The sequence below is a fragment of the Sphaerodactylus townsendi genome, linkage group LG13, assembly GCF_021028975.2.
Source record: "Sphaerodactylus townsendi isolate TG3544 linkage group LG13, MPM_Stown_v2.3, whole genome shotgun sequence".
Classification (NCBI taxonomy): domain Eukaryota; kingdom Metazoa; phylum Chordata; class Lepidosauria; order Squamata; family Sphaerodactylidae; genus Sphaerodactylus; species Sphaerodactylus townsendi.
This window is the reverse complement of record NC_059437.1, coordinates 1,099,339-1,126,290: the sequence shown is the minus strand read 5'-3', so window position 1 is coordinate 1,126,290 and position 26,952 is coordinate 1,099,339. Positions and strand designations below refer to the sequence as shown.

Genomic DNA, 26,952 nt, shown 5'->3' with positions numbered 1-26,952 from the left:
GTTGCAGGACAAGAGTCAGTACCAGAAATCCATTCAACTGGGCCTGCTTGCAGGATCCACCCATAAACTGGTTCCCTCCCCCGCCCCCGATCCAAATTTACCTCAAACAGTGCGTTATTGATGTATTTTGTTCCACATCCACAGAAAGGTCTAGAAAGTCCTCATCTTTGCTACTAACCTTGAGGAAAAAAAAGAGAGAGAGAGAAAGGGTGAGGCAAGAGGTCACAACAGCTGAGCAAAGTTCACATTGAAAATAATTGCACAGACATTCTGCCAGTAAATTAGGCATGTTAAGATTCAAAAGTTAACCTTTAAAATGTAGAACACTGCAGACTCACCAGATGTCCCAAGCTTCAACTTGTGAACTGACAACTGAGGAAGCAGCAGATGCATCCCAGATGCATCCCAGAATCCCCTACAACCTTGTCAAGACAATGTTGGGTCACAAGTGGAGATGCACCAGCCCCCCACCCCGATTCCTCTTCTGCATTTCCCTTGGACTTCAGCACAGCCTCTTGGACAGCATAAAGCAGACCTGGGCATTATACGGCCCGGGGGCCACATCCGGCCTGCCGGATGACCCTGACTGGCCCGTATGACAGACCTGGCCCTGGCCTAAGAGGACCTGTTTAGAACCGCGCTGCTCATTCTTCCGCTAACCCTCCCCCTTCCCCCCTCACCTTGCCACTGCGCTGGAAAGGGCCTCTGAGAAAGGCCACTCCCCTTGTGCAGTGAAAGCTTCAGCGTTCCCCTCCTTTGAAAGCCCTGCAGAAGCCGGTTGCCTTGGCTGCCTGCTTCTGCGCGGGCACCTAAGCATGCTTTGCCCCCCTGCCTTGCTGGGAGCGAGGCGCCTTTGAAAGCTCAAAGTGGCAGAAGCTGGTCACCTTGGCATAACGCCGGCTTCTGTGGGGCTTTCAAAAAGCACCATGTTTCGATGAAAAAAAGTAGGTCAAGGGACTCTTAAGTCTCCCCACTTAGCTTGATTCCATCAAGCAGGTGGTAGAGACAATGACTATGCAGGTAGGTTAAGCCTGTGATTCTTTGTGCCAAATAGTGTTGTATGCAGAACTGTTGCCACTGATTCCAAGTTGATCTGTGCACCTGTCTGTCACTTATCAGCCCCTATCATGCAGAATTGAGTTCAGCCTTTTGGCCCGGCCCTCCACAATATTTTCTGTTTCTTATGCGGCCCCATGGAAAAAATAATTGCCCACCCCTGGCATAAAGGGTCCTGGGCTGCCCTGTGACAAACACATCTTTCTCTCGTTGGCCCACAACTTTACTTAGAAGTCAGCCAAAATTCCAAACAGAACTTAATATTGGCTGTTGCGAGTTTTCCAGGCTGTGTGGGTGTAGTTTATTAGCTTTTGCCGCTAACATTTTGCCCCCATCTACAGCCGGCATCTTCAGAGGCATGGCACGGCTAGATGTGTTTCTCTCCATGATGCTAGAAAGACATCTTACCATGACATGCCTCGGAAGGTGCCAGTCGTAGATGTAGGTGAAACGGCAACGGCCGCACACCCCAGTAAACCCACGATAGCCAGTTGATTCCAGCTATGAAAGCCTCTCGCAACACAATCTTCATTCAATTGAGCTGCTGTCTGTGTGCCTGATGAAGCAACCCAGCTCAACTCCACCCCCACCCAACAGACCTCAGGCGTGTTAACTAAGGTTACTGAGGAATGCCCCTCGGCGCCCCTCTCCAACTTCTCTTTTTGGTCGCCTGCCCAAAGGGCTGCCAATTCAAGCACGGTTCAGTCACAGCTTGGATGGTAGCATCACCCCTGCAGGGTAGTCTTCCAGAGGCGGGGAAAAAGAGCCTTCCCTCCAGCTCCATGAAGATTTTGGAGTGAGGCTGAAATTGTTCTATGAAGGGGTTAAAAATGATGAGGCTGTGGGCTACTGTTTTATTGGCTTGGCTTTTCCACCATGGAGGCACACTGTTGTTTCAGAACGCCGTCTGAAGCCACAGGGTCAGCAGGTGCTGAGCGAGGGCAGACACCCCCTCCCCCCCCCGGGTAAATGGTTTTGCACCCCCCTGCCTCCCCTCCCTTGCATGCTACCCCTCCCCCTCCTTCCCTTCCCTTTTCCTCCACTAGGGTGAGTGGGTCATATCTAGATGCTGGATCCCCTGCCCCCCTCCCTTGCATGCCACCCCTCACTGTCTCCCCTCTCTCACTTCTCTTCCCTTCCCTTAAACTGGTCCTCAGCAACAGACAGATACATGCAAAAATGAGGCACTGTAGAACCAGAGCAGGACCCAACTACTCCATCAATGACCCTTGAAGAACCCAGGCACACTTTAGTGCTTTCAGACCAGAGAAACCGTATCACCTCTCTACGGAGGCTTTTTCCTTTTCCGATCCAAAGAGTCATTTCAGGCATGTCCCCAAGGTCAACGTGGTGCCGACGGGCATTATGGGACCCAACACCGCCATTCCTGATCCTACCTGATCCCCAAGTGTTTTTAGAAAGTAGGTGGGGCCAGGTGGGGTTTTTGCCCAGCAAGGCTTCTGATTGGCTATGCATAGGTGGAAGACAATTAGCTCTGCTCACCAATAAACCTAGAAAAGTATTCTAGCTAAAATGGAGGCTATTAGTTTGAAAATGAGGCGAAAGAAAACACATTAGTGACTCCTTGGAAAGAATCGTGTAAATTGGAATGGGGGGGGGGGGGGTTAACCTACAGCTTCACAGTTAAGACATCTGGTTTCATTGGTGAGGGTTCCCTGGAAGATTTCGTGGACCCAGGTGAGGTCTGCCTTCTCCCCTTCGTCGCTGTCAATGCTCCCGTTCTGGAGTTTGCCATTCTGCTTCTCCTGCTTCTTTTCTTCTTGCAGTAAGTCGGCGATGGTGTTCAGAAGGTAGTTCAGGAACTCGTGCGCATCTTGTTGCATGTAATTGTCAAACAATTCTGGAAATAAAAGGGAAGCCAGAGAAACAACAAGTTCAACAGAATGTGTGAAGCAGAGAGCCTGCTTCCAGAGCAATAACTCCTCTCTTTTTTTTGGGGGGGGGGGTGATAAGTCACTGTGGAGGTAGCACTGATGAGCAAGCACTCACCTCTCTTCCTTTAATTGGGTTGGGTCAAAACTTTGTAACAGAAGGTGGTTCCTGGTGCCAAAGGATCCAACCCACTAAAAAGGTAATGTCACCATGAATGGCCCCGTGGCAGAACTGCCTCCGTTCTCCTGGTGGCTGCAACTGACACCCTCCAACACTGGAAATCACATGCATGGAATTGTTGATGTAGGGATGGTCAACTGGCAATCGATGGCCTGGAAACAGCCACCGAAGCCCTTCTCACTGGCTTCTAGCAGCTTTAACAGATTTTAATCAATGCATGGTACAGTCAAAAGAAAAGGCTTCTGAGAGGGTCTGTGTGAGAGAGAGTATGCGTAGGCATGTATCCACTAGACTGGAAGAGGGTGCCCTCTCCCCTCCTTGGAAGAACTCTATAATTCCCGAAGCCTAAAAAAAGCCCAAAATATTCTGAGAGACCGGCCTCATCCAGCACACTCTCTTTTTGAACTGTTACCATCCGGCAGACGATACAGGTCTATCAAAACTAGGACAAAGAGGCTTAGAGACAGCTTCTACTCTAGAGATGTGGCTATGCTGAACTCCACAGCTTCGTGTTGATGTGTTTGGGGCTGTGTAGGGATGGGTGGAGGAAGGGGCAAGTGAGGGTGGAGTATGAGTCTGAAATTGTGTGCATCGAGGAATGCTGCTGTAAATTTCGTTGTGCGTGCACAATGACAATAAATGCTTATGTCTATGTCAACCCGACCCCTATTCCAGGGAAGGGACTGGAGCAGATTTTAAAGAGGTCAATCTACAAGCATCTGGAGGACAACTTGGTGATCTGGGAAAATCAGCATGGATTCGTCCCCAAGAGGTCCTGCCTGACCAATATAATTCCCTTCTTTGATCAAGGGACGAGCTGACTGGATCATGGGCCTGCCGTCAAGGTTGTTCACCTGGATTTCAGTAAAGCTTCTGATAGGGTTCGCCATGATGGTCTGATGGGTAAACTGGACTGGACTCTAGGACAGTTACGTGGACAGGGAGCTGGTTGGAGAGCTGTACCCAAAGAGAAGCCGCCAAGGGCATTTCATCTGATTGGAGACTGGTGTCCGGTGCGGGGCCACAGGGCTTGGTTCTGGGCCCAAGACTTTTCAACATATTTATAAATGATCCAGATGGGCTGGGGGACAACGCATTAAATTTGCAAATGACACCAACTTAGGGGGAGCAGCAAACTTCCCAGAAGAGAAACACAGAATTCAACAAGATCTGAACACAATGGGAAAAAATGGAAAAAGATGTGTACAGGATGCAATTCAAGAAGGATAAATGCAGAGTTCTATACTGGGTGACAAAAATGAGAAATATGCATACTGGATGGGGGATACACTTCTTGGCAGCAGCGGGTGTGAGCAAGATCTCGGGTGACACGTGGAGCGGAAGCTGAATATGAGCAATCAGTGTGATGCAGCAGCAAAAAAAGGGAAGCTAATGCAGCCTTGAGGTTTATCAAGAGGGTGGATCAACATCCACATCGAAAGATGTCATAGTGCTGCTGTGCGCCACCTTGGTTAAGTCACACCTGGAGTACAGGTGTGCAGTTCTGGACATCTCACGTCAGAAAGAATGTGGATGGAATGGAAAAGGAGGGAGGGGGAGGAGAGTAGTAGTAGTAGTAGTGGAAGTAGTAGTAGTAGTGGAAGTAGTAGTGGAAGTAGTAGTAGTAGTAGAAGTAGAAGTAGAAGTAGAAGTAGAAGAAGAAGAAGAAGAGGAAGAGGAGGAGGAGTTTGGATTTATATCCCCCCTTTCTCTCCTGTAAGGAGAGGACTCCAAAGAGGGCCACAATCTCCTTGACCTCACAAACAAACACCCTGTGGGAGTAGGTGGGTTGAGAGAGACTCCAAGGTGACTAGCATAAGGTCACCCAGCTGATGGTGGAGTGCCCAGCTAATCTGAATTCCCAGATAAGCCCAGCCCAGGCTGCAGTGGTAGTAGGTAGCAGTAGGTAGCAGCAGCAGCAGCAGGCAGTGCCTGGATTTCATCCCTCCAGGACCAAAGGCCACACCTCCTTTCCCTTCCCCCCCTTCCCCCCACAACAAACACCCTGTGAGGTGTGGGGGCTGAGAGAGCTCAGAAGAACTGTGACTAGCTCAAGGTCACCCAGTTGGCCTGTGTTGGAGTGCACAGGCTACTCTAGTTCCCCAGATAAGCCTCCACAGCTCAAGCGGCAGAGTGGGGAATCAAACCCAGTTTCTTCAGATTACAGTGCACCTGCTCTCAACCACTACGCCACTGATGCTCCTGCGATGAGGATGATCAGGGGGCCAATGAGAAAAGGCCGAGGGACTTGGGAATGTTTAAACCGGAGAAGAGGCGACTAAGAGGGAACAGCACGATTGTTCTCTCCAAGCATTTGAAAAGCTGAAAAGCTGAAAAGCTGCCACTTAGAGAAGGGCAGGGAGCTGTCCCTGTGGGGAGCAGAGGAGAGGACTCGTCGTAATGTTTTCAAATTACAGGTGGAAAGGTTATCAGCTGGGTAATGATGAAAAAAAATGACAGTATGAGCTGTTCAGCAGTGGAATCAGCTGCCTAGGAGGGTGGTGAGCACTCCCTCCCTGACAATCTTCAAGCAGCGGCCGGACAAACACTTGGCTGGGATGCGGCTAGGCCAGTGATGGCGAACCTTTTTGAGACCGAGTGCCCAAATTGCCACCCAAAACCCACTTATTTATCGCAAAGTGCCAACACGGCAATTTAACCTGAATGCTGAGGTTTTAGTTTAGAAAAAACGGTTGGCTCCGAGGTGTGCGTTACTCGGGAGTAAGCTTGGTGGTAGTGGGTGGCTTTGCTTTGAAGCAACTGTACAACTCTTCCAACAGGTGATTCACGACCCTAGGAGGGTTTACTCAGAAGCAAGCCCCATTGCCAGCAACCGAGCTTACTCCCAGGTAAAGGATCACGCTTCAGTTCTTCACATGAAAATCAGTGGGGTTTAACAGCGCTTAACCGGGTTACCTACACTGCCTCTCCAAAATTAGGTCTTAGGTTTAATGTTAATACTTGAGCCCAGCGGCCCAGACCAGCCTAGATGTGTGTGTCTGTGTGGGGCGGGACTCTGTTTGTGCGTGCCCACAGAGAGGGCTCTGAGTACCACCTCTGGCACCACTGCGCTAGGCTGATCCTGCATTGAGCAGGGAGTAGGACTAGCTGGCCTGTACAACTCCTTCCAACTCTATGGTTCTAGGAGTGATCCATCAGGGAAGGGGAAATAGTTGATGACAAAAACGTGTTTTTGATCTTCAACCCATTTTCTGGAGCATAAGAAACTGGTTATGCCATCTTGGGAACGCACCACCCTGAGCCACTTTTGGGGCATAATCTGCCAGTTCTCCCCAGACCACATGTGCCACATTGCCCAGTCAACCCTCTGGGATGCAACGAGCCAGATGCATCCTTCTTCCAACAAACTGAAATTAGTCAACTATGTAGAAAAACTGGAGAATAAAGTTGCTGGGGATGTTGATGGGTACTTTTTAATATTAGATTCATTCCGGGTGGCTCCTTCTTGCACTCTACAGTAGTAGTAGTAGTAGTAGTAGTAGTAGTAGTAGTAGTAGTAGTAGTAGTAGAAGAAGAAGAAGAAGAAGAAGAAGAAGACGAAGAAGAAGAAGAAGAAGAAAAAAAGGAGGAGGAGGAGGAGGAGTTTGGATTTATATCCCTCTTTCTCTCCTGCAGGAGACTCAAAGGGGCTTACAATCTCCTTGCCCTTCCCCCCTCACAACAAACACCCTGTGAGGTAGATGGGGCTGAGAGAGCTCCGAGAAGCTGTGACCAGCCCAAGGTCACCCAGCTGGCGTGTGTGGGAGTGCCCAGGCTAATCTGAATTCCCCAGATAAGCCTCCACAGCTCAGGCGGCAGAGCTGGGAATCAAACCTGGTTCCTCTAGATTAGATACATGAGCTCTTAACCTCCTACGCCACTGCTGCTCTGAGGCCCACCCCCGCTCCTCCCCATGCCTGACGGAAGGGTGGCCGTGCCGGGAAAAGGAAGACCGCCACAAATAGCCCAGATCAACTGATGCTGCCGGAGCCGTGAGGAAGCAGCACGTGCCTATCAAGGCCACTTCAGAAGGACCACTCACTATTCAGACACCGCTCTGAAGCACGCTGAGAAGAGGACTGCTATGCTGAATTACCATTTTCTTTCCTCAGCCGGGAGATAAATTTCTTGGGCGGGATGACCCCCACCTTCTTCTTCTGCGTGGCAATGCTGTTGAAGAGGTCAGAGAGGCATGTCAGGAGGCTCTCCTTCTTGCGGGGCTGGACCTTGTACGCCAGGACCTTTTCCCGAAACGGACGACAAAAATAAAGTGCCTGTAGGACGGAGTTGCAGTAGCAGGTATTGCCAAACTGATGAGGAGAAAGTTCAAAGAACAAAACAAAACACCCGGGTCATACAAAGTCTACCAAAGATACGGTCAGAGTGTCAAACGAGGGTCTGCAAGGGCCACTTACAACATGCAAATGCGGATATGTGTGTAAACTGGGTCACCAAGTTACAGCCGCCTTATGGTGACCCAGTGGTGGGATTCAAAAATTTTAGTAACAGGTTCCGATGGTGGTGGCATTCAAACAGTGGCGTAGCACCAATGAGGCTGGGTGGGGCACAACGGGGGCGTGGCCAGGCATTCCGGGGGTGGGGCATTCCGGGGGTGGGGCATTCCTGGGTGGGGCTGTGGCAAGGACGCAGGATGCGCGCGCCCCAGGTGCAGTTCCCCTTCGCCCCGCCTCTAGATTCAAATAATGACTGTTTCAAGTATTAAAAAGCAATATACCGTATGGTAGTGTATTATTTCTTTTTTATATAATTATATTGCTTGATTTTAAATAATAACATAAGTAAGGAGAGAAACCAAAAACTGTTTACAATTGTTAACATGTTACAAAAATATCTAATTGTCTATCTCTCTCAACCCCCCCAAAAAACATCCTATATTGCTTCCCTCCTTCCCATATTTCCCTCCCTCCCTACTTTCTACTTCCCCTTCAGATTCCTATAACTACTTTATCTATTCCACTTGAAAGAAAACTAACAGAGGGAGAGATCCAAAATCCTTAATCTAAAATTAGAGTAGTTTAAACTTCTCTCTTTCCAATATAAATTTCAAGGGGAAAAAAGAAAATGAAAAATCTTTACCTATAATACTTTCCCAACCTTTAAATCAACAAACAAAAATAGAATTACTATATATTCTATGATTTCACACAGTCCATACACACATGGGGGTGCCATGTAGCAGTGGGAGGTCAAGAGGGGGGCCCTTGGGGACGCATTTTGCATCCCCCCCACTTGACGAGATTTTAAGGTACCCAGGGACAGAGATTACCCCCCTTGTCCCTTTGTAGGGTAGTGGAGAGTTAATTATTAATAACCTGCTCCTCCTAATCTGAGAAAAATTTTTAGTAACCGGGTTCTCACCGAATAGGTGCTTAATAGGGTTGCATCCCACCTCTGGTGTGAGCCTATATAGCAGTAGAGACCTATAACTCCAGGTTTGCCTTACTGCCAGCATGGCCAATTGGCCATGCTGGCAGGGGCTGATGGGAATTGTAGTCCATAACATCTGGAGTGCCAAAGGTTCGCCACCACGGCCATATAGGTTTCCAGGGAAAATGAGCTCAGAGGTAATTTGCCATTGCCTGCCTCTGTGTTGTAATCCTGGACTTTCCCAGCGATCTCCTATCCAAGTCCTAACCCGGGCTGACTCTGCTGAGTTTCCAAGAGACGAGATCGGCTTAGCCTGAGCCATCCAGGTCAGGGCAATGGAAACAGATACAATTACAAAACACAGACGCACAAACCAAAGCACATGAAGTGAAACCACTGGCCACGGCTAGAGAAAGGGACGCTGAAATACTTCTGCCTGGCACCTGTTCGGGAAGAAAGAGAGCTGCCCATACAATGTCAGGCAGGTTCTTCCAAAGTGTCAGCAGAGCCCTTGAACAACAGCACCCACCAGCTATAAATGAATGAACCTCCCAAACAGAGGGGGGACATCAGCAGTGAGGCACCCGATGTACTTAGCTGAAGCAAGGACTCACAATGCAAACAGCCTCAGGCCCCCCAGGGGGAGAAAAATTGGGTATAAATGAAGCAAATAAATCGGTAAACAAGCTGAAAGCCAACTGCAAGGAAATGAAAGCTTTGCAGACTGTCAGAGAAACTGAGAGGGGAGTGCCCGTGGTGACTGACCCAATGGCTTTAAGAAAGAATCCCAGACCCTGAAAAATCTATTATTATTATTATTATTATTATTATTATTATTATTATTATTATTATTATTATTATTATTATTATTATTATTATTATTAAATCTTGTATACTGCTCTCCCCCGGAGGGCTCAGGGCGGTGAACAGAATGAATACAATTAAACACAAAATAACCTAATCAATTAACCATAAATAAATGAATATAGACTCTATACATATTAAAATACAAAACTCCATTAAAATACAGCGTTCTAAGTTACAAAAAAACCAAAAATAGATGGTGTCTCACAACTAAACTAAGCATGTTCCTTGTCACCCAAGGGTGAAAGAGATGAACCTGTTTAGGCAAAACATGACGGGGAGGGCAGAGGCGTTCCTCCCATTGGGCAAAGTGGGCAGTTGCCCTGGGCACAGCCCTGTGGGGGGGCGCAGGTTTGTTTGTGGGATTTTTTTGTATTTTCAGTGTTTTTTCCATTTTGGCCTGCATAGGGCTATTTTAGGCCAGCAGCAACCAAAACTCCTTCAGTGACGTTTTGGGGAGACTCTCCTAATGCTATCAAATTCAGGCTCATGAGTGTTTGGTTCAGGAGTCCAAAGCCATGGACCCCCAAAGGGGGTGTCCCATCCCCCATTGTTTCCAATGGGAGCTAATAGGAGATGAGGCTACACCTTTGAGGGTCGATAACTTTGGCCCCCCTGAACCAAACTTCACCAAAACTGGGAGGCATCATCAGGAGAATGTTTCATTGATACCACTCAGGTTTTGTGAAGTTTGGTCCGGGGTCACAAAGCCGGACTCCCAGTTGGGTGCCCCATCATCCATTGTTTCCAATGGGGAGCCAACAGAAGATGGGGCTACTACATTTGAGGGTCCATAACTTTGACCCCTGAACTAAACTTCATCAAAGAACCTGGGTGGTACTCATTAGGGGAGCGTCTCCCCAAAGATACCCCTGAAAATTTGGTGCTGCTAGCTTTAACAATTGCACGCACCCTGCCAGCAGTAAGCACCTTCCAAATTTCCCCCCTTAGATTTTCCTTTAAATCTCTCTTGACATGGATTTCCTAAAGGGAGAATCTGAGGTCCCCAGTTTAAAATACTGCAAGTGATGCTGTTTCCCAGGGTGGGGAGAATCAACTCCTAAAATAGCATCACTTCCAATGTTGTTTTGAACTGGGAACCCAGATTCTCCCTTTACAGGATGGAGCCTAAAGAGACCTAGGCTCCCAGTTTAAACAATTCATTGAAAAAATGATGCTGTTTGGGGGTGGATTCCAGCATCACTTTGTTTACTTGTTTGGAACTAGAGCCCAGATTCTCCTTTGAAACATTGAAAGTGATGCTGTTTCCCCCAATTGGGGGTACTGGATACAACAATTGCTGTAATGTTTCTTTAAGATAGCAGTAATAAACATTCTTGAAAGCATTTTGGAAAATGTTTTCAAAAAAATTATTTCTGCTGTGTGGCATGGCTTATTGCTGTGCTCAGATTTGTGAGTTGGGGCCTGTTCTACAATGTGATGGTGACTTTGAAAAAACATGGTGTATGAAACATTGCTTGGTCACTGTGGGGGGGGTAGCTGCCCATTGGGGGGGGGCGCCCAATTCCAGTTTGCCTAGATACGCCACTGGGCGTAGCTACAAGGGGGGTTGCGCGTTACATTGGGCACGCGCCTGGGGGGGCATCAAACTCAGGTTTTGCCCAGGGCTCCAGTTTGCCTAGGTACGCCACTGCGGGAGGGGCTGCTACTTGGTGAGAGAGCACATGGCTTTCAGGTTTGGACAGTGTATTAAGATCAGGTTTGTGCTCAGAGAACACCCCGAGATCAGAAATCATACAGTATTGTGATGTGATGTGGATACCACAGAAACCAAAGGCAGATTTCCAGCATTTAAGAAATCCCCTCATTCTATTAAGCGAGCAGCTTTCCCCATGCCTAATTTCAGGTCTTTAGTCCTAAAAGGTTCTGAACGTTGCTCTGCACGAGCACAGAAGAACACAAACAGCCAATACTTTGGAACCATGGATCCAGAACCCAGCAACATGATTGGGCAGGCAGACACTCCAACTTTCGTATTTTTGCATAAACCAGCCTTATGAATTAACAGCGCAAAGGGAACGGCACCCTACTGAATGCTGCCCCAGTGGCAGCTACCACAATGCTGCTGCTGTATGTTAAGGAAGACTGGGGACAGCAGACGGGTGGAAATCCCAACCCTGTCAGGACCTGCCGGAGTCCCCTGCAGCCCCGATCCTCCAAGGAAACCGGCAGGCTTGTGTTTTTCTTCTGGGTCACCCCGAATTGGGGAACGACGGGACTGAGAGCCATTTGGAAGCGGCTGCATGTGACAAGCCAAAAATGCCTCTCGGGAGACATGAGAGATTTAGTTCAGATTTCCTGTTTACAAGAATATGCTGGCAACCTTCCCACGCTCAGACAGCTAGAAGCAGCTGTTTTGCACTGGCCGTATCCGAAGGCTGTGTCATTTCAGAGGAAGGGGAGACAGCGCAGAAGGGATGCGGTGTCCAGAGTGGATGGTCGGCAAGGCAGTGACTGAAATATGAAATGACTTCTGTTTTTAGAGGGTTTCCGTGTTGGTCTGCAGGAGAGGAGCTAGATTTTAGACCAGTAGCACCTTAGAGACCAGCAAGATTATGGGGCATATGAGTTTTCAAGCACTAAAGCATCCTCACAACTGACGAAGGGAGATTTGGCTCTCAAAAGCTCACAGTCCCAAAAATCCTGTTGGTCTCTAAGGTGCAACTGGGTTCAAATCTAGCTATTAAGAAGAGTTTGGATTTATATCCCCCTTTTCTCTCCTGCAGGAGACTCAAAGGGGCTGACAATCTCCTTGCCCTTCCCCCCTCACAACAAACACCCTGTGAGGTAGGTGAGGCGGAGAGAGCTCCGAGAAGCTGTGACTAGCCCAAGGTCACCCAGCTGGCGTGTGTAGGAGTGTACAGGCTAATCTGAATTCCCCAGAGAAGCCTCCACAGCTCAGGCGGCAGAGCTGGGAATCAAACCCGGTTCCTCCAGATTAGATACACGAGATCTTAACCTCCTACGCCACTGCTGCTCCTTTTTAAATGCCTTTCAGCCCACCCTCCAAAAAACCCAGAGGGAGTATGAATATATTGGCAGTCGGCTTTGTTTCCAGCTCTTCAAAGTAATGTGATCAATTCTATTTCCACCACTGTGTGAGAATAAGAGCAGTCTGATTAGATTGCATAATCTCGTTTCAGTCCCCTACGACACACACGCACCCCGCTGCCAAAGACACAGCCAAACCTTTCCTGATGAGAATCTCCATCTCCAAAGCATATTGAAAGATATGTTGACAACACAGAGAAGTAACGCGGAGCTAATTAAGTCCACAGAAGGCCAACAAATCACACTGTAGGGCACACCTGGGAATTCAGCAACCAGAGATCACCAACACTTATGCACAAATAATTGCAGCAGAGGGCTTTCATGGATCAATTTCCTAACTGAAAAACTAAAGTCACCTGTCAATTCACAGGATCTCGGCCCTTCTGGGATCTGTTACACAGAGCGAAGTGAAATGCGGGACAGAGAGAGAAGTCTGGTTCTGAAATAAGCAAGTTTGGGTATACTTTCATTGCCTTCATCAATCCTTCCCCTCCAGTTTACACTACTTCCCTCAAAAAATTTTTCCAAGGACCCTCCCGAACCCCAACAGTGTCTGCATCACAGAAGGCTCCTTACATCAAGGGGGGAAACACTGATAATGGAACTGATCTACAAGATCTAAGCTAAAGGTTGGTCCAAAATTATGTAAAAAGAGAACTACTAAACAGCTCCTGACTCTTGCCCGTGCGTCTCAGAGAAGGCTCCCCTGTCCCTACGGTCAGCCTGCCCAGCCCCCGGCATCCGCTTCACTAATCTGCCAATTAACCAGGGGGACACGGCAGCATTTCTGCCGACGCTGAATGAATCATTCCAATGGACTCACTTGACTGTATGACGACGTCAGCATAATTTGCTTCCTTTGCAAAATTATCTCTGCTTGCGGTGAATTTGCTGATGCACGATTTTTTGAGTGGCATTTCAGGAGCTCCAACATGGATCAACCAGCCTGGGCCAGAACGTGACCTTATGCCCGTGGTGGCGAACCTTTGGCACTCCAGATGTTATGGACTACAATTCCCATCATCCCCTTCCAGCATGGCCAGTGCTCCACACAAACACAGGACAACTACAGACTATAGTACTCAAAGGAAACAAAGACCAGGATACTTCTATTCAGATCCATTCACCTATTGACCTTGCTATCTTCATTGTCACTCCCATGCTACAGACTTCTCTGTGACTCACATGCCAGGCTACTCTATTCAGATGGCCTCACCTTTTGACCTCACAGTATATAAACTTCATTTGCTTTCCATTCCTACCATCAGATCCTCTGAAGATGCCAGTCACAGATGCAGGCGAAACGTCAGGAGAGAATGCTGCTAGAACACGGCCATACAGCCCAGAAACCACACAGCACCTCAGTGATTCTGGCCGTGAAAGCCTTCGACAAAGCATCAAAATGCTTTAAATAAATAAATAAGGCGCTCCTGGACTTGAATCCTGCTCGTGGAGACTGGCAGTTGTTCTGAACGTAGTTACAAATGCCTCATCCATCTTGCCACAGCGTGTGTGTTTTAAGTATTTTGGTTTTTCACAGCCAGCTGCCCCCTCTGCCTGGGAACTGAATATTCAACAGCCTGTAATGATCACATGACAATAATTTCCTCTTTCTGAGCAGTGCCATTCCTCTGGTCCAGCGGTGGGATTCAGATAATTTAACAACTGGTTGTTTACAAGCACCATTTTAACAACCGGTTCTGCCGAAGTGGTGCAAACCGGCTGAATCCCACCACTGCTCTGGCCTGACTGCACCCACAGAGCCACTCACCCTGCGTTTCTTCCTCGGCAGCCCAGAGCAAGTGCACCAATGGCAAAGCCAGGATACTGCCACAAAGGACCACTGGTGTGCTTGCGAGTTCGTGACTCTGATTCATGACTCTGATGCGATGGTGCTCACACGAGCAGGGGACTTCCTGGGATGCGCAAGGGCTTTTTAAATTTGCTCAAGTCGGCTGCCCATTTATCACCGGAACTGACTCAGAATTTCTACCCAAGTGATTGCAGTTGCCAAGTCGCTAAAAGCTTGCCCAAATAGGAAATCGACAGCTGTTTCAAACCGAAACTTGTTAAGTGTGCTTTATTTAACTTCATTAAGAATACTTTTTTTAAAAGTTTCGCTGGCACGTCTCAAAGTCCCCATTTGAGGCTCTTTCCCTTTTGTGCCCACGGCCGCCCCCACAGACTCGCTGCTTAGAACTCAAAGGCTGGAGCAGACAGGCAACCCAGAACACAACCCACCCACCCACCCACCCACAACACAAAAATCCACTCACATTGACCAAGCCAAAGTAATGTTCGTTCACCGGAAACTGCTCCGGACCAATCTCTTTCTCCAAAGCAGAGGCATTGGCGCCCTGGGAAAACAGAAAACATGGCATATTGGCAAAGGGGAAAAGACAAATCGTTTTTAAAGCATTTTAAACCAAGTCAGAGAGTGGCAATGAAACAGACAAATATTGGCAGGTGACTGCTCATCTTGCTGCAATCAAATATTTTCCTAAGTCAGGAATGCCTTGGTGTAAGTGGCAACTAGCCATTTTTTTACCCTGTTGGGGTGTCACTTGTTCAAGCAAGGCCAGGAACAAGGGCGGCTTTGTTTTATTTGTGTTTTAATTCCCACATCCCCAACTTTTTATTGTAGACTGGCCTTGGGTGTTCCAGAATGAAAAGCCAAAGAGGAAGAGCTGTTCAGCAAACTGTTCACATTTAAAGTAGCAAAAAAAAATTATTGTACGCAGCCATAGGCCATAACAATAGAAAACCATAGGTATAAAAACAACACACTTTACAACAGCCAGATTGCAACTTAAATAAGATACACCCATACACACCCATATGGATATAAAACACCCACCCATATATATACATATACATACACACACACAATTAAAATTCCCAAAAGATGGTACAGTTAAACTTTCAAATAAACCTGGTAAGAAGCATGTTGAAATGTATGTTGTTCCTCTTGGTTACATGTTTTAGATACATGTTTAGCCTGTATATTTCTGGCTGCTAGGGTGAAAAGAGATACCTCTCAGTAATAAATGGGCTGTTATCTGTTAAAAGTATAGATGGCTTCTCTAAATCAGAGAGGGGCTTGAGATTTGATATCTTTGCAATGAATTTGGCTGAGTCTAGGATCTTTATGAAGAGCACAATATAAAACATAATGTAATAACTCTTCAAGAGTAGACAAGCCACATATGCAAAAACAAAAGGCCACCGGGGTTTCAGAGTATCAACCAACAGCATAGTCTGAAAATGGTTGCCATTCAGAAATGTTTTGATGTGACATTTACCAAATAAAGAGACCTGACATGGTCTCTCTTAAACGATTTGAACCAAGGAGAGAAAATGGATTGGGATAAGAGTTATAGAAATCTTAGCTAACATTACTAAAAGGTAGAACAGTGTTTCCCAACCTTTTCACTCTTCATATCTCACGGTACCCCTGCCGCCACCCTCCACCTTCCCCTCCCATTGCCCCTGCTTGCCACACACCCCACCTTCCCCTCCCAGGGTGAAGGGTAGCACTGAGGGGGGGGGGTGGCTGCTGACCTTGTGGCAGACCCTGCCCCATGGGCCAGCTCCATGTCCTTGCTGGCACCAATGGGAGACACCACAAAAACGAGGGGGGGCGGTAGTGTTCCCGCGGTACCCCTGGGACATGCTCACGGCACCCCAGGGTACCAGGGAACCCTGGTTGAGAATGGCTGAGGTAGAACATTTCAACTGAAATTGCTTTATAACAAGAGTTAACTCATTTCCTTTCATAGCTGGTGTTAAGAATCAAACCTGTTAATGATTAAAGTATATATATTTTTTGTTGTTCTAATAAAGTTAATGCTCACAAAAAGACTGACATTTGAGGAGGCAGCTGACTACATGGCTTGAGATTAAATGGCTGACATTAGTTCTTCGTCATCCACATCTCTTAGAAAGCAGAAACCATGACAATTAAAATGCTGTCGGAGCAGATCTATCCAACTGTGGCAGATGTGACGCAACCCTAAATTCCGACAGCCTTCGGGCCTTCTCACTGATGTCACCCTTTGAACCACTGGACAGAATTCAAGTAATCCAAGACTGCTAATGAAACATAATCCTTTAAACCAGGAGGAGTCTCCTTGGGAAAGATAACGGTTGTGCTACATCAGCTATACAGAACTGTGACAGAGTCCTTCTGCTCCTGTTGGCATAGCTGAGGGGGGGGGGGGCGGTCTGGGAGCATGGTCAGGGAAGGGACTGGTGTTAGTCTGTTTCCACCTGGCTGTTGCCCCACCTGTGCTGGCGCACGGGGCTGTGCAATTACGCAACCTTTTCGGTGGTGCAAGTCCATCAAGCCCAGAGGCGTAGCTCCAAGGGGACGGGGGGAACGCACTGGGCACGTGCCCCTGTGGGTGTGCGGTGAGGGCGTTCCGGGGGTGTGGTGTGGGTGTTCCGGGGCGGGGGCAGAGGACGCACCAGTGCACCAGGCGCTTTCCCCCCTTGCTACGTCTCTGATCAAGCCCAATGGGGACTTTCCGGTGGCGGGGAGTCTTTGTTGTGCTTTCTGCCTCCCCACGCTCCCCACTTTGGAGTGGCAGGGTGGTGTGGCTGTGGTGCCACATCCAGGCACCCAACCATGCGGATGGGGCTGCCCACCAGAATGCCTGCAAACCAATTATGATAAACGGGCAGCAGATTCACCCCCAATCTTCATGTAAGGAAAAACCACATGGCTGCATATATCATCACATTTAATGACAATGTCGAGTGGCTCTTTTGCTGCAACTGTATGTTTGGAAATAACTGCTTCCACAGAGGTCATCCTAATCTATGAAGACGTGGTGGTGGAAGTCCAGCGGACTTAAGGCGACTCCATAGAATTTTCAAGGCAGGAGATGAGCAGAGGTGGTTTGCCATTGCCTGCCTCTGTACAGTGACCCTGGACTTCCTTGGTGGTCTCACATCTGAATACTGACCAGGGCTGTTAGACAGTTGCACCTTTGCAACAAAACCATCATCATTCGACTGTACATCTGAACCCAGCCAAAGAGTAAGTACTTCCTCACTGAATGTGTTTTGGGGCTGGAGACGGCTTGGAGATTGCTTGGCTCTGAAAGGGGGTTGAAGAGATTTGTGGAGCAGAGGTCCATCCACGACCATTGAACACACTGAACCAGACCACTGGTCCATCCAAGTCAGCAATGTTGGCTCAGCCTCGCAGTCTCCAAGCCATCTCCAGCCCCAAAACACATTCAGTGAGGAAGTACTTACTCTTTGGCTGGGTTCAGATGTACAGTCGGATGATGACGGTTTTGTTGCAAAGGTGCAACTGTCTATATATTAGTGCGGGAGGGATCTGATGCCAGAAGACGGGAGCCCCAGGACAGCCCAGGCTCGGTCACACGGCAACAGGCTATGGCTTCCCAGTGCGCATGATTCAGACCCGTCCGTCTCACATCTGCTGTCCACTAATGTGCTCTGGTGGCCTCAAGTTCTACTATTAATGGAGAGAGAAATGTTCGCAGTGCCCTTCCCAGCAGGAGTCTCACACCCACGCACAAAGGCATTTACAAGCGAACATCATCCACAGGGATGTAGGATACATCAGTATGTGTGCAGCAACAGTCTGTGCTGTCAAATGCACGCTGCTGTGTGTGATGTGCAAAACCACCCTGAGGGATGACAGAGGCAATGCGGCTTGTGTAAAGAAAGCCGCTTCTGCCATGAAGGGGAATGTGTCCCTTGAATTATCTCTTGAAGTCAAACGAAGCAAGAAATTGTATTACCCAGAGTATGTTTCAGTGAAGACACAAGTAGCTGCTGCTGCATGATCTAGTGCTGAAAAAGTCAGTTGCCAAATTTCCCTTTCAGAACTCTGTTAGTGTCCCATTTATAGCTCAACAGCATTTTCGAAGATGAATCACCCATTGCCAGTGCTTCCCGCCTCCTTTTAAAACTATAAAAAGATTGTCATGCCTCAAGTACCTGGGTTGTTGCTAGATCAATACTCGGGACAGAGAAATATTTTTAGACGTAGTCCTGCTTTGGATCCCACCCCTAAGTATGCAAGGAATCAAAAAATGCCAGATAACTGGGACCCTCAAGCCATTACACAAACAGTTTTGCAAGTCAGTGACTTTCCCATCCAGCATTGGAACTGTATAGGCCAGTGGTGGCGAACCTATGGCACGGGTGCCAGACGTGGCACTCAGAGCCCTCTCTGTGGGCACGCGTGCACAGAGCTCGTCATGTGATAATAGTGCAATTATTTCAGGGAAATTATTACATTAAACCTAAGACCTAGTTTTGGGGAAGCAGTGTAGGTAACCCTGTTAAGCGCTGTTAAACCCTACTGATTTTCATGGGAAGAACTAAAGCATGATCCTTTACCTGGGAGTAAGCTCGGTTGCTGGCAATGGGGCTTGCTTCTGAGTAAACCTTCCTAGGGTCGTGATTCACCCGTTCGAAGCATTGCACAGTTGCTTCAAAGCAAAGCCATCGACTACCACCGACTACGACTTACTCCCAAGCAACACACACCTCAGAGCCAATAGTTTTTTCTAAACTAAACCATCAGTACTCAGGTTAAATTGCCGAGTTTGCACTTTGAGATGAATAAATGGGTTTTGGGTTGCAGTTTGGGCACTCGGTCTCAAAAAGGTTCATCATCACTGGTCTACAGCAATACCTAGCTCTTCTTACAGCTTCCTGCCTGCTCACTGCTAGCGACACCCTCGATTTCATTCATATCCCCTCTTGCAAACCTACTATGCTTACCTCCTCTCTGAAGGCATTCAGACCAAATAACATACCAATACAGGTATCATACCTTGAGGCTTGTGGGAAACAGTGCCCAGCTAAGATGCCCTACAATGTGAACAGGTGACCAGACTATGACACGGCCATGTTTGACAGCACACACTTCTCCTAAATTTCTGCCCCCCCCAGAAAAAAAACCACTTATTCATTTGCACCTACCTTTCCCAAAGTGACTTTACATGGCTCTCCCTCATTTCACCCTCACAATAACCTTGTGAGTTAGATTAGGCTGTGTGTGACTGGCCCAACAAGCTTCCACCGCACAAGTGAGGATCTGAACCCAGGTCTCACAAATTCTAGTCTGACAGGCTGTGGTGGGTTTTCCGGGCTGTGTGGCCGTGGTCTGGTAGATCTTGTTCCTAACGTTTCGCCTGCATCTGTGGCTGGCATCTTCAGAGGTGACACTTTTAACCACTACACCACACTGGCTTTAAAATATCTATCATTTTTATATCTCTATTCAGGATGGTTTTGTTTACCTGTTTGTTAGTAGCCCATCTTTCTTGCTCAGACTCAAATATAAAAATTCAATTAGATGCTAGAAGACATCTAATAATCAAGGAGGTACGACTACAGAACTAGAAGAAGAAGAAGAAGAAGAAGAAGAGTTTGGATTTATATCCCCCCTTTCTCTCTTGAAGAGACTCAAAGGAGCTGACAATCTCCTTGCCCTTCCCCCCTCACAACAAACACCCTGTGAGGTAGGTGGGGCTGAGAGAGCTCCGAGAAGCTGTGACCAGCCCAAGGTCACCCAGCTGGCGTGTGTGGGAGTGCCCAGGCTAATCTGAATTCCCCAGAGAAGCCTCCACAGCTCAGGCGGCAGAGCTGGGAATCAAACCCGGTTCCTCCAGATTAGATACATGAGCTCTTAACCTCTTACGCCACTGCTGCTCCTCTAGAAAACAATGGATGAAAAAAACAAACCCAGGCACAGCAGACCATAATACAAACAGTGAGTTACGAAGGCAGAAGAGAGGACTGGAAAAACACCGTCGAGCAGCGCAGCCCCCCAACATTCTGCTCTCTTATAAAAGTGACCTCATGGAAGCTCATCGCCTTCTCAAAATGGAAGCCAAGAAGTGTTGTGATGCAGCCAGACAGGGAAGAATGTGCCATGCTGGTTTATTGGGCAGCTACACTAGTGCCACTCAGACAGGATTTAAGAGTAATACAAAATATGGAGGGTGAAAAGCTTCCATAGAAAGTCTACATACTGACCTGTTTTTTTTCAGCTCAACAGGGATCTTACAGGCAAAGTGGCTCACTGCTATAAATTCAAACCTCAAAGGCCTGATTTAAACCAGGCCCAGGTTCTTAAACACACATAACATGTTTCTTTATGACTATGAAATCTAATAAAACCTACATCCCGCTATTTAAAGCTGGCTGCCCTGCTTGATCTGCTGAGGAACTTCTTGTGCTTTCCCCTCCACGACATCACTGCCTGCTATAACAATCCATTTGCCAAGCAATGGAATCCATTCATGGGCATACTAAGAGCAGATTTATTATCCGCAACACACATAAATCCTTCCTGTAAAGATGCAGCAGGCACATCCTTTATTTGTGCTCCACTTTCAGGTTGTACGGGTCTTGGAGTTTAAAAAAGACAGCGCCCCATGAAATACATATATTGATCCACCTATAGTAAAACTTTCCAGCTGTGTGACAATGGGAATTCAACCCAGAAGAAATTTATTAAGTGCTTTCAAAACAGCTGTTAATTTGTACGCCATGATTTAGCATCTTTTAGTCTACTAGGAAATTAACATTTTCAAGGCATCATCCCTTTATGTTTTCCTAATTTGGTTAGTGTACCAATATGCTTATTTAACAAATTCTTCATTAACACAGATTCTAAAGGTAAAGTTTATTTTGTATGCTGTCTATTACTATTCAGGCAGATAAGAAATATGAATAATGTTCCCACTGAATTCCTAATGCTACCACACTGGCTTCCTCCATGGTAGGTGGCATTTGGTTCAAACAAGATGGGAGCCTGCACAGAAATTGGAACGGTGAACAATTTGGAATTTTTTCTCGCACCTGATTAAAATCTCTCCTGCACAACAATCCCGTCAGCTTCTTCAGCCTTGAACAGACATCTTTTCCCATTTCAATGTTTTATCTATTTGCACAGTTTGTATCCCACCTGTCTTGCCTTCACAAGGGTCACCAAAGTGGCTTACAATTTAAAACATACGTGATTAAATTCCATTTTAGAACCACCAAAATCAATTCCGCTAAACATACATCATAAAAATTATTTAGTTTGGCCAATTGGCCATGCTGGCAGGGGCTGATGGGAATTGTAGTCCATAACATCTGGAGTGCCAAAGGTTCGCCACCACTGACACACACACACACACACACACACACACACACACACACACACACACACACACACACACACACACACACCCAACATCAAACAGGTCTTATGACATTGGTTAGGAAGAAGGGACCATTGAGGGAAAACCTCCCCTTCCCCTTTCAGGTCCCCTCCCCAATTTCCCCTCCTTTATTTAAGTATTCAAATCTTATGCTGATTTCCTTCCTAAATGAGTAGGTGGTTCCTCTGGTTTCTCCTCTGATGCTCCCACTGGAAGAACTGTTTGGTGCCACTGAAGTTTCAATTGAAGTTTAGGATATTCAATGTATAAATTTTAATTGTAAATATAAAACTTTTAACAATGTTGTAACCTGCTCTGAGCCCAACTCGGTTGGATAAGGACAGGCTAAAAGTCAAATAAATACATAAATGAAAAACAAAAGTTGGCTGTTGTGTGTTTTCCAGGCTGTGGGGCTGTGGTCCCATAGTTTTTGCCCACATTTGTGGCTGGCATCTTCAGAGACACACCTCTGAAGATGTCAGCCACAGTTGTGGGTGAAAAGTTAAGAGCAAAATCTATCGGACCACGGGCACAAAGCCTGGAAAACACACAACAGCCAAAGGCTTTCATGGCCGGATTCAACTGGTTCTGGAGGGTTTTCCGGGCTGCGTGGCCGTGGTCTGGTGTATCTTGTTCCTAATGTTTCGCCTGCATCTGTGGCTGGCATCTTCAGAGGTGCATCACAGAGGGAAGTCTGTTACACACTGAAGATGCCAGCCACAGTTGCAGGCGAAATGTTAGGAACAAGATCCACCAGACCACGGCCACACAGCCCGGAAAACCTACCACAACCAAAACAAAAGCCAGTTGATTCCAGCAGTGAAAATCTTCAACAATACAAACAAAAAAGTCTTCACCTCCTAGCAGAAAACAGCAACACAGAGGGACAGGTGCACCTTCCCAAGAAGAGAGTTCCAGAGGTTTGGTGCTCTGACTGAGAAGGCCCTCTCTGTGATTAGGCTGGAGGCAACCCAGAGAGGGCCTTCTTAGTCGCAGCACTGAGATGGTTGGACAGGTTCATATGGGAGTAGGCGTGGTCCCAAGCTGTGCTGGTCCCAAACTGTGTTTTTCCTTCCACTGATTCTCAACTATCCTGAACACTCCAAGGTAACAAGTCTGAATCAACCCTAGGAAGGGTGTCTTATTTGGAAAAGAAATTATGAACTAATATAGCTCCGTATACCAAGGGGGAATTCTATGCCACAGCCTGTGAAGAGTCACAATTGCAATTACCATCAACCAACGGTTCCTGGGATGAGGCCCAAAGCTCAGCAAGACGTGCGGATTACCTGTTCCTCCGGAGGAGGTTGTTTCAGGGTGGAAATCACCTGCCTTCCACAAGGCCTACTGGACAAGGGCCTTACCTGTCAGACTCTTGAACATGGAAATAACAGAGACCGTAGGAAAGTCCCAAAGCAGTTTATTTCTAACAACGCGTAGAGTAACAATAGAAATCTGGATCTAAGCTAGAGAGCTTAGATCCAGAGATTATATCCTTCAAATCCCCCCCCCCCCCCCCAATTTGCCCCACACCAAATGTTCCTTACAGTTTTTACAACATTTGCACTACAGAGCTTTGAAGAACCTGGGAACTGTTCACACCTTCTTGCAGAAGAGCTGGCGCCAGGGGGTCGCCAGGAAGGGAAGGGGGAAACAGGAAAGCAGTTACAGGACAACATTTGCAATTCTTACACAGCAAGGCATCTGGGCACTGACAGGCTTGGTAGGCTTGGTCCTGACATGACCCACATCTGTGGAACATAGGGGCAGCAAGTGGAAACAGCGCTCAAAAGAATCCCAGGCCACTGAGTATCACTGGTTGAGAACCTCCAGCCTTTGCGATGGGTACTCAGCCATGAAACTTCCTAATAAAAGAAGTGATTTTTAAAAAAAACACACGTTGTTCATGTCTTTCATTTCAATGAGACCAGCTGTATAAGGTTTCCCAAAAGATCAATCTGTCACAGCCAGAACATACTAAACCCAAAGCCAAACGAAACCATCAGCTCTTCCTGGCAACGGCTCCCTTGACATTTTTCTGATGTCGGGATTTTTGATTAGGATTTTTACCTGCTGGTCTTCAGCCTCTGCACCGCTCCACTGGGCTTTCTTTTTATAACTTCACTGGGATTGCATTTTATTGTGTTGCTCAATCAATTTAATTTAATTTTTTCACATTCCTGGCTATGTTAAGTCTGCTGTGAGCCACTTTGAACAACCAGTCAACAGAGAAAAAACCAGGATGTAAATGTATTACTTTTAAAATCATACTACGCACACTAAAAATGAGCTTTCAAAATAAAGGACAGCTTTGTTGAAAGGGAAGCAGACTGGCAGCGGTTTTACCGAGCAAAAAATCCCCAAGACTCTCCATCTAGGACCAAAAAGGAGGTGGGGAAGCACCAATCAGCAGGGGTGTACAACAGGAGAGGGACTTCCCATAGGGACGTGTGGGTGGGTGGGTGGGTGTGTGCCTGGCCTCTCCTGTTGTGCAGCGACCTGGCCAGCGCCCCTCTCTGTGCCGGGGCGCTGCTTGCCGGCGTCCATGGCCGGGCTCAGTCGTGCGGCGGAGAGGCCTCTCCCCCACCGGGGGATCGTGCCAATGTGCAAGGCCAGGCTCAGCAGCGCAGCGGTGAGGCTTCTCCCCCGCCGGGGGATCTCACCGGTGCACAAAGCCAGGCCCAGCCATGTGGCCAGGAGGCCTCTCCACTGTTGGGGGATCACGCTGGCACATGAGGCCAGGCCCAGCTGCACTTCCAGGAGGCCTCTCCCCCACCAGGGGATCGCACTAGCGTGTGAGGCCAGGTCTAGCCACGCGTCTGGGAGGTCTCTCCTGCCAAGGGATGTTCAGTGTTCCTGCCCTCCCCAGCCTCCCTGCTGATGGGGAGGGCACGAGCTGGCCTGCCCCCCACGGCACCCACCTGAGCCACCCACCAAAGTGGGGCATGGGTGGGGGGCGCTTGACCAGATGTTGCCCTCACGTGCCGTTTTCCCATGATACACCTCTGCCAATCAAAGTACGCAATGGAATTCAAGTAACTGCCCTGACAGTATCTAACTACGGTAGTTAAATCTCAAGAGAAGACTAGGATGTATTCTTTTCCACGTGCCAAGTATAAGAACTAAGATCACTCAATCCTCTCGAAACAGACTTTACAATATTTATCAAGGGACCATGGGGCTACCTAGGAGTTTTGATCACTCATCCGTACACACACACACCCTTTTTTCTCACTACCTTTCCTCCAAAAAATATGTTTACTACAAGAATAACACAAGAACACCACCCAAATGAAACAGTGCAGCCAGAATTAGAAATCACACAGCACATCTGGCAAACTGACACATTTATTTGCACATTTCCAAAATGCAAGAGGTGTGGAAATCCCTGTTCTCAGTCAAGCAACTTTCTATTCTAGCACAACCTGCTCTCACTCTGGTGCCACCCGCCTCCTTGGAGGCTGAACTCGCCTTGCGCGGCTCCACTTGTAGTCCCGAACCCTTCTTGAATGGGGACTTCTTCCCTGGACCCTTAGCCATTCCAGCCTTTGCTGCGCCGCTGGCGGGGACTACCGGAGGGTCGGGTTTCTTGCTAGGACACACGGCCGCTTTGTGCCCCTCTCCGCCGCAACTCAGGCAAAGTCCCAGCCGTCGCCGCCGGGCATAAAGAGATTCCCCTGCCTCCTTGCCACCGCGAGCCGGAGAAGTGCCCCCCGACGGGGGATGGGGGGAAGCCGGTGGGGGGTTACCCCGCTGTTTCAGTAACTGCACTCTACGCAAGCGGACCTCTGCCTCGCCAGCCCACGTGTACCATCCCGCCAGGGAGGTTGGCTCCATGGTCACCATGGCCCACTGTGCCACCTCTGGGTGAAGCCTCTCTCAAAAGAAGTGGATCTTCACCTCCTCCGGCCAGTCCTGGACCACCCTGGCTAGTTGGCAGAACTCTGAGACGTACTCACTCACGGATCGGGACTCTTGCCAGATCTGCCGCAGTCGGGTGCGGGCCTTCTCTTCCTCGAACAGATCCTTGAACTGCCGCTGCAGTGCCAACATGAAGCGGGGGAAGGAACGCAGCTCAGGCGCCCAGCCTTTGTAAAGTCCCACGTACCAGCCACACACCGCACGCCCCAGGAGGGCCCCCATCTCATGTACTTGCTCGACCTCGTCCTCGTAGTCATCGCCATACTTCTCCATATGCGCTTCGACCTGCACGAGGAAGTAGGGCAGCATCTCCATCGTCCCATCGAAACGGGCCTTCAAACGCTGCTGCCGCCGTGGGGGCTGTGGCGGCTGTGGCCCGGGAGGGCCCGGCGGCCTGGGCGGGATGTCGTTGGGGTGTGTAGGCACAGGCAGCTGTGGCGGATCCTGACGATCCCGCTCTGCCGCCTCAGTGCAGGCCAAGAAGAGTTCCATGTTGCGCCGTAGGAACTGTATATCCTGCCGCATCTCGTCTCACTCCCACCGCCAGGCAACCGCGTCTCGCTCAGGGGCCCACGCCCTTGCCTGGACCCACAACCACTCGCTTTGAGCTGCTGGGTCCCACTCCGAGTTAATGTCCTGGTCCATGGGTTGCGTGAGCCAAGTGGATTCACGCTGCCCAGCCGCCTTGGCCCCCCAGCACGGCCGCCGAGAGGGGCCCCAAGAATAGGGCAATCCCATGCTTGCCCCACCGTCGGTGCTTCGCACAGCACCCAAGTGAGGCTCGTGTCGGTCAGGAACGAGGGCATCCTTCTCCTCGTCTCCTAAGTCCGGGTCGCAGGGTGTCTCGTCCTTGTCTGGTACTTGCCCTGTTCCCTCATCAGGTTTGCCAGTGAGGGGTCCGCCCGTCGTTCCATCCGTTCCGGCCATGGATCCGAGAGCGGGTCGACTGGGAGATCCCGCTTAATGTCAGACTCTCAAACGTGGAAATAACAGAGACCGTAGGAAAGTCCAAAAGCAGTTTATTCCAGGTAATACGAAGAGTAACAATGTGAAGCAGGATCTGAGCTAGAGAGCTCAGATCCACGACCTATATCCTTTAACACACACAGCCCTCGTTTCGCCCCACACCAAATGTCCACTACAGTTTCTACTACAAAGCTTCAAAGAACTTGGGAACCTTTCACACCTCTTTGAAGATGGGTTGGCGCCAGGAGATTGCCAGGAAGGGAAGAGGGAATCAGGGAAACATTTGCAAATCACACACAGCAAGACATCAAGATACTGACAGGCATGGTCCGGACAAAGAGTAGAATGTGAAGGTCAAGTGGCACATTAAGCATAAGTTCAGTATCAGAAAGCTCTGCCCGCAAAGCAC

The 26,952-nt window shown here is 48.4% G+C and overlaps 1 protein-coding gene across 3 annotated transcripts in view; it reads right to left on the bottom strand.

The window, feature by feature from the left end:
- The window catches only part of LOC125442527 (ubiquitin carboxyl-terminal hydrolase 12-like), a 44,134-nt gene that overhangs the window by 13,758 nt on the left and 3,424 nt on the right, over positions 1-26,952 (bottom strand). The window contains exons 2-5 of one of the 3 annotated variants that reach the window (XM_048513897.1): positions 14,730-14,810; positions 7,226-7,439; positions 2,691-2,917; positions 102-178 (exon numbers count right to left, since the gene is read on the bottom strand). In XM_048513897.1, the coding sequence (XP_048369854.1) occupies positions 102-178; positions 2,691-2,917; positions 7,226-7,439; positions 14,730-14,810 (599 nt within the window). The remainder of the gene's footprint in view (positions 1-101; positions 179-2,690; positions 2,918-7,225; positions 7,440-14,729; positions 14,811-26,952) is intronic. The other 2 variants (XM_048513898.1, XM_048513899.1) reach the window with 2 other exon arrangements.